A 10,868-nucleotide genomic window follows, 5' to 3' on the forward strand; every position below is an offset into this window, starting at 1 on the left:
TCTTCCCTCTTAATCTCTTCTTCCCTTCCGAGTGAAGCTTTTGTTTGATTCTATTATTATTGCCAATTTAAATATACATTCAAGCTCGATTCAAATATTGGATTACAAATGAGAGCGAGAGAGATTCAAAGCCACAAACAATCAAGAGACGTTCAGGTCCAACTACTTGACTGTCATCGTGGTTAGTTTGTATGAAGTAAATTGTAAGTTTGCAATACGATTGTGTGTGTGTTTGGGGTTGATTTTACAAGAAATAAAGGTGATTATAATACAAATTTTAAGAAGATTATAAAAGAACTTTAACATTTTTGTGAAAAAAAGAATTGCTGACTGTTTATTGTTTGGTAAAACATGCTATAAACAAGTTCACTAAAGTAACTTCTAAATTCACTTAACACCCTTTTTAAAATAAGTTATTTATGGTTATATATTCTAAATTCACTTAACACCCTTTTTAAACCAAGTTATTTATAGTTTTTAAATAACCATAAAATATTCAATTTTTAACAAATTTGAGTATAGATATAGATAATATAAATAAAGAAAATTTAAGGACTACTATTTGTATATAACAAAAATGAACTAAGATATTTACAAAATCTAGTAAAATATCACAATTTATCTTAATATATTGTGGTTCTATCACCATTTACACAAATAATACTTATTTTTAGTTTATTGTGATTCATCCCAATAATATTTTGTTATATTTGAAAATATTTTCAAACTTTTGACATTAAACGTAATAGTTTAATTAATTCTTAAAATATGTTTCATGATATAAATAGTGTAGAAATTGGGGAGTACATTAATAAATAGTTGTTTATTGAAGTTTATAACCTAAGTTGTTATAACGAATGAAAATTGTTACTTTAATGGGTTTTTCTCTTTTTCTTTTTTCTTTTTTGGCAATATATAAAGGGGAGGAATCAAATATATGATCTCAAAGTTTATATTATAAGTTGATGAAAATTAAGGTATGATGGTATTGGTTAACTTGATGAGCGTTTACAAACAAAAAGATTGAACTTTTTTTAATTTTATTTTAATTTTTTTTTTGTAATGACCCAAATTTGGGTGCACTACATTAATATAGAGTCATTTTATTTAGGCAATAAATCGTCAATCAACATTAATTGTCTAGTTAAGCTTGTCAATTCTCTCCGGATCTCAAATTTGTAATTTTGTAAAATCGTTATGGATAATGAAATCATGTATAGAGTTTTATCAATTTATGATAGATGAAAATCCATAACTATAAATGGATTCTAAAGAAAAGTTTATTTCACATCCTTTCTAGTTCTCCATCTACATTGTCGTGCTTATCTTACAAAATCACAACCTAAGGTCTCTACGATGTATGGACCAAGGCCATCTAGTGAAATCTGAGATTTTTGTGTTGGAAGACATCTCTATTTTATAATTTTGTAACTTTTTTTTTATTATATATATTGGAGCATTTTTTAAAAAAATGATAGACTTCTATCTCTGTCTACCAATGTCTATTGTCGATAGAATATGAAAATTTTGTTATACATTATAAATATTTTGTGAAATTGATGGTATATAATTAAAAAAATAACATCTTATATTGGAAAAACAAAAGGGGTGCAAAGAGAATCTAAAATTGGATATGGTATTTTGTGATGTAACTTAAAAAGATTGGGAGTTTATTATTTTCATAATTGGGATTTAGGCGAAATTCGAAGGTGGGAATGGAGAGAGAAAATTGGTGGAGTATGGATCAAATATCATTTCCCTTCCTTTACTTCGCGCCAAGAGGGAAGAAAACCTAGGTGCCCGATGCTTTGGTGTACCAATCCACCCAATTTCTCACCCAAATTCCTTCATTTCGGCTTCCACTTCTTTGAATTGCCGCCGCCTCGGTCTCAACAACTCCATGGATCTCAGATTCTGAGCAACCACCATTTTTGTTGCCACCCCATCATTGAATTGGTTGCTATCTGGCCCGCGGTTCAGCCGCTGGACTGCTTGTTGGCAATTTTTCTTCATTGAGGATTTTTTAAGCCACTGCCACCCACCGCCCACTATGTCTTTCTCGATGACCCCCTTGCTCAACGGAGAGAGAGCCGTGGTACTGTTCTTCATCACCAGCCTTTTGGCTTCTCTCCCCTTCTCCCTCCTTTATCATGGTCTTGCTCTCTCTCTTCTCACCCTTGCTGCTCTTTCCATCGAAATCCAAGCAGAGAGCTCCAATTCTCTTCATCAATTTAAGACCAGGTACCTTGTCTTTCATTTCTTTTTAATTTCTCCAATTTCTCGCTTATCAATAAGCTTATGCATTTGTATGCTTAAAAGTCTTGGACTGGAATTTTTTCTTTTCTTTTCTGAGTTCAACGAAAAGCGAGGAGGTAGATTCGAACTTCTAATTCTTGGTATATGACATATGCTTTTGCCAATTCAACATAGTTCAACTTGGCTATTTTTGTCCTATGTTACTACAGACTTCTATTTATTTAGCTTGATAAGTGTTCAATAAATGCCTGACAAATCTTACCCTCATCCGCGGGGGGAAGGGTTGCTTTATATGGCTTTCTCGGGTGTGTGCAATCTTATGAACTTTGTGAGGTGGGTGGAATAATAGGACTTTTATGGGGAGGGAAAGAGGCCCAAGTGAGATTTTGAGATCTTGTTTGCTATAATGTTTGATTATGGCCTTCAATTTCAAAGACCTTCTGTAGCTATTCTACAACATAGCTGGAGGTCCTTTTAGAGGGAAGTCTCTTTTTGTGGGCTTGGTTTTTGGTTTTTTGTATGCCCGTGTTCGTATTCTTTCATTTTTCCAATGAAAGTGGCTGTTTCTATATATATAAAAACAAATATTAGCCTCATAATCAACTTGCACAACTAATCTGACGCTTGTTGATTATGCTAATGAGTGCTTGACAATAGTCCAACAAGTATCAAACTGTTGGAATATCAACCCGTATTGGACAAGGGCACTTTATCCAACCTAAAGTGTGTTTGTGCTTCTTAGAATGCAGTCAATATCTATACTAACTTTAGAGGTTGCATTTCTCCTTTTATCTTATCTTGTAAACTTTCACTACTGGAGTCCCAACAAGAAAACGGATATTTTGTCACCTAGATTTGCACAAGTTTCTTTACTATTGTTCTTTTTTCAATTCTAGTACATTTGAACTCCCAACATGATTGAACTCGTTTTGATTTTTAAATTGGAAGAGTGGTCTTTGTGGTAAACTGCAATGACTTTGATCAAAGACATATTTTCTGATGTTGTCATTTTTGCTTCATCAATGATTTGGAATACCATTTTTGTAGGCCAGGTGCTTCATCGGGAATACTGTTGGGAGCAATTACACTACCTGGTGTAATGCTTGCTAAGATGATTCAGCTTACTAGAGCTTTCTCATCTAATCAGATTGCACTCGAGGGTATGGGGTTTCTAGATAAACAATGACTGATATTGGCATTACTGTTAAATTTCTCTTAATTTTGTTGTTTTTTACTAGAACTAAGCCTTTTTGTTATTATTATTGGTTAATGACAACCAGAATTTTTTAACTTTTATATATTTAGAGATCGAGACTTGGACTATGCAATTCTGGTCCACTTCAACTTGCTGCTTGAGTGTGCTTACTCTCCTCAGGAATGCTATGAATGATTCTGACGTTGTTTCACGAGCTTGCCCCCAACGTCGTTGGAGGTTGAGGCTTGATTTAGGGTGCAAAATTTTATATGGGGCTGTGTGCTATAGTTCCCTAGCAACAATATATCCTAATGGTAACTAAATTTGTTTCTTGTCAATTTATTCTTATTCTCATAAAATAAAATTATTTTTGTCTTTGTTAAGATCAACATTTAAGATGGAGAGAAATCTGCAGAAGTTTTTGTTGAGTTTTTGAATTCATGTTTCAATACTTATTTTTGTTCTTTCTTCTGATTTCTTTTCAATCAGTTCTCCGCTTGGCTCTTATGTTATCATGGATTGTCTGTCACGGGTTGGTTGCTTCTAAATTGATTCAGCATCTTCTTTGTACTTTTCCAGCTTGTGCGTCCATTGGTATGTGTTGTATTTCTCTTTTCTATTTGTAGTGGATGGTTTTAATTTCTTTAGTATTTTTTGAAATCTAAAATCACTATTTTGCAACATGTTTAATAGTATGTAATTTAAGTAATTAAAATGATCAACCATAGTAAGGCAAAATTTTTGTTGTGTTTATCCCCAATGGGAACAAAAGCAAACGTTTTTAGTTTCTGGATGCTCTGTAGGAATTCATTGCTATTTTTTCCACCAAAAAATGTTCATTCTGAATCGCAAGAATTTTTTATTTTCTTTTTTCTTTTTATATTTCCCAACATTTTGTCTGCTTAATATCATTTTCTTTCCAAATATGCTGATTCTATCTAATTGACGCTTATGATTTGGAACTCTGGATCTGCAATTATTTGCTTCAATTTTCTCAGTTCCAATTCCAGTTGTAGTTATGGTCACACTCACAAGCCAAACCTATGATTTTTTTCATGTTTAAATCAATGTCTTTCACATGCTTACTTCTTCATTGTTAGTGGCATCTTGTTATAGGGGAGGCACTCTTGGTTACATCTGGACTTGTTCTCTACTTTGGTGACATGCTGGGATGTACTATTGCTAAGGTTGGCCTTGTATGTGTTTTCCTTGGAATATAACTGTTGCCTATATGCTTAATAAAAGATTGGTTGGAAACAGGTGCTTGGGGCTTTTAGTTCGTCAGATTTGGTTTCTTTTCAGTATATGATGAACAGAAGTGAGATTAGTCCCATAGTTCAGGTTTACATTTTATTTGATGGAAGCTGATTCGCATTATTTAAGTTTCAGTAGTTCACAATTTTTGTCTCTTTTTGGGAATAACATGGTTGTTCCTCTATGTAGGGTCTGCTGCTTGGGCTTCTTCTGTGCTCAGTGATATTTAAACATCTTCACATACGGGAAAGCATTTTGAACACAGAGAACTCTGAAGCTAAGAAATACTTTGAGATTAGAAGATCCATGATATTTTTTGCTCTTCTTGGATTCATTTTGATTGTGGTCGTCCCTTCATGGATGATGTTAGTTCATGAATTTGATGCACATCCTTACCTATGGTATGGAATCCATTGGAATTTGGACTTCAGTTCATTGAAAATTTGAGATTTGTTCTTCACTCTCCTAGTGCTTAACAAAAGTTGATGAAGTTAATTCATTGACCTTACTGAGCAGATTCTGTCATGTTAACTCTTTATGCTTATCCATCATATTTGACTCTGTCAGGGTCGTATCCTTTACATTTTCAGAACCACTTAAAAGGATATCGTTATGCGTCTACTGGTTGTCACTTATATGTGCATCTATTCTGCGGTTCTACAATATCTCAAGAAATAGCAAGATTGAGAGAATTCTTCTTCGTAAATACTATCATCTCATGGCTGTTTTGATGTTTCTTCCTGCACTCATCTTTCAGGTAAACTGGGGCTAATGATTGACCTTTAATGGTACGATAGTTTTGGTTATAGTCAAAACAATGCTGGCATTCTGGATTAGGCATGCCTGGATTCTGAAAAGTTTTCGTTTTATTTTTTTTTCAGCCAAGGTTTCTCAATCTAGCCTTTGGTGCAGCTTTGGCAGTTTTCTTGGCATTAGAAATTATTCGAGTAAGTTAATTTACTTGGACATGAATTTTCTATCTATTGATTTTGTGGTGCTGTTATTATCCACAATCATTTATTTGATATGCTTGGTGACTGATATTTTCACTTTGTGAGATGTTAATTGATATGATTGCTGTTAGACAGAGAATATTTACTCTCATGATATGTCAAGTAAACTAGCTTAACAACTTGAAGCCTTTGCTTACTTTTTGATGTGCTTGTAGTTTCTTGATATGTTTCGGGCCTTAGCTTACTCAGAGGAAAACTACTATACTTTCTGATATTGCTTGGAGCTTAAACACTTGACTTGCGGAAGAAATCTCTCTTTGTTATGAAAAGAAATCTGTGTTCATGTTCGTAGACCATTGCAGCATGCCATGAATGACATTAAGTAATCCAAAAAGAAGAGGACTTTCGAATGAAATCTACAGTGGAAATTCTCACTATAAGAGGAAAATCAAAACTTCCAATGAGTGTTTTATGAGGGGAGGGTTTTATAATGATAGCAAGTAATGTATATTTTGTTGGCTTTTACTTGATATCAGCATGGTGCCTATTGTGTTCATGTTACTGAAATAGACAGGAAGGAGATAAAAGGGAAACTTAATGAGTGGGCTATAAGCATTCTAATATTATAAGCACGCCGTAAATGTCATTGATACAATCCATTTATGATTCAAATACCGGCTTTCGGTAATTAAATGAAGGGATACGCATTAATTATTATTATGGCAGGTGCAGGTGCAGGTGCATCTAGAAACGTATTTCATTTATCAAGTTGCTTAACTTTTATGAAAAAGCCACTGGAAGCATGACCTACTTCAGTGAATTATAATAAGTCAATGGTTATCAAGAAATCAAAGTCTAACCAACTATTATATGTGCAAGTATGCGTGAAATTAAAATATAAAACATGAGACGTAGCTAAATATTCTCATTATTTTTCTCACCTAAATCATTAATTCAGGTATGGAGGATTTGGCCTTTGGGTCAACCTGTGCATCAATTTATGAATGCTTTCACAGACCACCGAGACTCTGAACTTCTTATTGTGAGGTATTTATCTTGGTGTTCATTTATACTGTAGATTATTGTTAACTTTAGGTTAGGAGAATAAATTTCAACTAACCCTTGTATTTGTTATTTGTAAACTAACCCTTTTATTTGTTATTTGTAATCTAACCCTTTTATCTGTTATATCTTTCTTTTAAGCCACTTTTCACTTTTATTGGGATGTGCGCTTCCCATTTGGATGTCATCTGGTTACAATGACCGTCCACTTGCACCTTTTGCTGGAATCTTGAGTCTTGGAATTGGAGATACAATGGTGAGTGGATTATACCCTCGTCTCTGGTGGTGGTACTGAATGCTTGAATTTAAATGCATGCTGAACTGAAGTTCTTCTCATTTGAGTTTGTCCTGAAATATGTGCTATTTTTCTGATCTACGGTTTGTTCTCTTGGTTATACTAGTTTTTTAAGCATTAACTGAATCAATGTGGCACTGAGGAGTTGAGAACTCTCGACCATTTATGCTTGTTTATTTTCTTAGCGGATAAATAATTGTTTCCTAAAGTAAATGAATCATGCTCGTCTGCTCTACCTAGAAATCTATCATTCACAACTCCAATATCAACCTTTGACAACCTTTAGGAGTCCCTGAGTTCAAAATGTTTTTGTAAAATGCTCACTTTTGATCTTTGGGTTTAACTTGAATTAATTAATTTAAAATGTGGAATTTTCTAATTAATTTTAATATTGATGGAAATTTCATGAAAACTATTTTCTATTTTAATTAATAAAAAAGTAATACATTAAACACAGTGAGCATAATTGAAAACTAAAGGGGTAAAATGCAAAATTTTGAAACCTGGGACCAAACAAAAACCCAAGTTAACCATCATCAACCCTAGTGATAAAAATGGTATCAAAGTCTCAATAACTAACTAAGAGGTTATGGATTCAATCTATGTTGGCCACCTACCTAAGAATTAATTTCCTACGAGTTTTTTTGACACCTAAATGTTGTAGGGTCAGATGGGTTGTCTCGTGAGATTAGTCAAGGTTTGCATAAATTGGCTCGGGCACTCGCAGATGGAAAAAAATGGAAAGTCAAGTCAAAACTCAAGGGGGTAAAATATAACATTTTAAAATTTAGGAACGGAAGGAAAACTGAGCTTAAAACACAAGGCCTCAAGGGTAAAAGTGCACCATCTTGAAACTTAGGAACCGAATTACTTGAAACTTAGGAACAAAATGGAAATTATTCTCTAAACTCAAAGAACAAAAAAAAAAGTATTTTTCATTGATTTAATTTGAGGTTAGTTGTTGTCAGTGCTGTTACTGTACCTGGCACGCACAGAGAGTTATAAATTTAAGGATCGACACTTTAAAGTGAAGTAAAAATGAATCTCACGTCAGCCTGCATTTGGTTGAAAAATGGCAACACTTGACTGTAACTTGACTTTTCAATGTCCAATATGAACATAATTTTTAGATGAAGCCTACAAGTGGTTCACTCTAATCTACCAACAAAAAGTGAAAATGATATTTTTCTTTATTTCTCAGGCATCTGTTGTTGGTCACAAGTATGGTGTCCTTCGGTGGAGCAAAACTGGCAGTGAGTATTGTTTTGTTCTGTGTGCCTCATAATATAGACTCCTACGATTTAAGTTTCTAATACTCTAATCTTGCACTTTGTAGAGAAAACCATTGAAGGCACAGCAGCTGGTATTACATCTGTGCTGGCTGCTTGTTCCATTCTGCTTCCACTTATAGCATCCACTGGATATATTTTGACAGAGGTAATCTATCTATTCCTCTGAAACACTAACCATCACAAGAAAATTCAGTATAATGGTGTGAATAAGGAAAAAAATGCAGCAAAATAGAATTTCAATTGATTTGAATTTTGAGGAACTTGGGTGTTTATTTCTTGAGCAAGCTTTGGACCGACAACTAGAAAATTGCTTGCTTAGAGGCAGAGGCTCATTGTACTTATGAACAGCCCCACCAACAAACTAACAAACAGTAACCATCTCATTTATCTACTCTATACTAGACGACCTATTCACTAATTAAACCCTAAATCTATGGTAACGTTGCCTCAGATACCTCTTATCCTCAGAATGTAGGTCAATTTAGGGGACTTGAAGAGCACTTAATATATGCATTAGAGTAGTTGAATTTCTTCCCTTCGAGTCTTAAGACCTTTCAAGTACTTAAAATTTTTAAAGCATTAAACTGGCCCCTACTTAGCTTCACATACTTGGCATATGTTGAGAGGTCATCTTCTGCCATACAAGTTGACATATTCCGACGGTAAATGACCAGAGGTATTTCTCTACAGGGACACTTATTTCCACTAGATTGTCTTGTTTACTTTTTTCCTCACCACACCCAGCTTACCTTGTGCTGCTAGACCCAAAATTATCTCATTGACCACAACGACTATAGAGAAATTACTGTGTGCAATGCTTGCAGGACTAAGACTTGCATGAACTAGAACAGACTTTTCCTCGAGAACTAATATGTTGGCGTTGGTCGACTATACCATGGCTGTCATCCAACAATGTGAAACTTGAAGCTTAAATCAACTTCCCTTTATTTTTTATTATGAAAATACTCATAAAAACATTCTTCCTGCCGCATCCATTTCTCATAGATTGTAAAACTGAACGAAGTTTCTTTGAAACCTCAAAATCGATAGATAAACGGAGTGAGTGAAAGGTGAATTTTGCAAACCAAATCTTAACAACCTCCCGTCTGACTAATTTCCCCATGATTTGTTTTGAGTTGAGTTCATTTCTTCTACCTCTCTGTCAATGGAGGTCTCTTTCTCAACTAAATCAACCTCATTCCTATCCTACAGATAGAGGACTGTGACCGATGTTAGGAAGAGAAAAGAGGTGAGCTTGGGTGAGAGAGGGAGAATACGGAGATAGAGGTAGGGGTGCCAATAAGTATAAAAAAAATTAATAGAACAACATTAAAGAAATGAATTATTAGTAATTAAAATGGCACTAGGGCCGGATCGGTTTTCTCTCGACTAAGATTAGACGAGGTACGTGCGTAAATTGGTACAAACACAAACGAATAAGAAAAAAAAGCCATGTTGACCTGCATATCACAGTCAAACTGGTAAAGCATTTCAGAACCAACTAAAAGTAGTTAATAATTAAGTTATGGACACTGATATTCTATAATTTGTGTGCCAATCTATTCCTGATATTGTTGATTACTTTTTCAGCGGTGGCTGTCTCTTCTCCTAGCCGTCACAATTAGTGGTTTGTTGGAGGCTTATACAGCACAACTCGACAACGCTTTCATACCACTTGTGTTCTTCAGCCTTCTATGCTTGTAGAAGCGATCAAATCTCCTTGCAGCCGACTCAGCTTGCTGCTTGCACCTCTAATCTCCAAATAAAACTTTAACTTGGCGTCTCATTAAATGCCTCAAGTCTTACATTCTTCACCAGATTTCACTTTTTTTTTTCTGTATATAATAGCCCATATTTACTGCTGAAAATCTCCTACTCAGTGTCTTGTCCTTTGTCATATTTTGTTATCTGATTTGATTTCTAATCTTTTCAATTCAAAAGTTATACTGTTAGCTGTAGACAGGGAATGGAGAGGGATAGATTTTGTGTAATTTGTAATGCTGGGATGAAGATTCCTAGATAGAAGAGGTTTAATTTTTGTAGCAATATACCGTTGGAAGATATTATGTCTTGTAGAAATGTATACATTCAATACAATACAAATTCATATACTTGAAAATTCTCTAACTCTGAATACTGGACGGATCACTTAGTAGCAGTTCCTTTCTTTTGCCTGATCTTATATTATTATGGTCAATACTTGCAACGATTATTTTATTACGATCAACAAATAGCATAGAGGATGATTGAGAACAATGACTTTTTGACAATGCAATAGTATAAATGCATAGGGAACAGTATACAATGTTGATCTATTATCAGGCAAGGACACACCTGGTATCAATTTGTGTTCTTATCAGCCGACATAAAGGATCTTTAAGAAATGGCTGTTTGAGATCACTTTGCCTGTGATAGTGTAGGGGAAAGCATTGTGCTCTAAACAATCCTACAACTTGCTACCACCTCCAAGTAGGAAATCCCGATCTCTAGTGGTGAGCATGGCTAACCGGGCAATCGAAGGCTGGTGACCAGTTTAACTGTCCAGGCGGTCGGTAGTTTTG

At 34.5% G+C, this 10,868-nt stretch overlaps 1 protein-coding gene across 1 annotated transcript; it reads left to right on the plus strand.

Moving 5' to 3' along the window:
• The first annotated feature begins 1,694 nt into the window (after positions 1 to 1,694).
• LOC101218949 (dolichol kinase EVAN) lies at positions 1,695 to 10,434 on the plus strand. The gene is made up of 14 exons (XM_004147237.3): positions 1,695 to 2,241; positions 3,304 to 3,416; positions 3,562 to 3,765; positions 3,941 to 4,045; positions 4,568 to 4,638; positions 4,712 to 4,792; positions 4,895 to 5,106; positions 5,273 to 5,462; positions 5,587 to 5,652; positions 6,617 to 6,705; positions 6,862 to 6,976; positions 8,217 to 8,268; positions 8,352 to 8,452; positions 9,898 to 10,434. The coding sequence occupies exons 1-14, from the start codon at positions 2,051 to 2,053 to the stop codon at positions 10,009 to 10,011; spliced, it is 1,704 nt and encodes a 567-aa protein (XP_004147285.1). The 5' UTR covers positions 1,695 to 2,050; the 3' UTR covers positions 10,012 to 10,434.
• The last annotated feature ends 434 nt before the right edge of the window (positions 10,435 to 10,868 follow it).

Source organism: Cucumis sativus, chromosome 1, assembly GCF_000004075.3.
Source record: "Cucumis sativus cultivar 9930 chromosome 1, Cucumber_9930_V3, whole genome shotgun sequence".
NCBI lineage: Eukaryota > Viridiplantae > Streptophyta > Magnoliopsida > Cucurbitales > Cucurbitaceae > Cucumis > Cucumis sativus.

Coding starts and splice junctions, on each gene's coding strand:
- LOC101218949 (XM_004147237.3), top strand. CDS start 2,051: ATGTCTTTCTCGATGACCCCCTTGCTCAACGGAGAGAGAGCCGTGGTA. Junction 3,766..3,940: donor AGCAACAATATATCCTAATG/GTAACTAAATTT, acceptor CTTTTCAATCAG/TTCTCCGCTTGGCTCTTATG. Junction 6,977..8,216: donor TTGGAATTGGAGATACAATG/GTGAGTGGATTA, acceptor TTTATTTCTCAG/GCATCTGTTGTTGGTCACAA.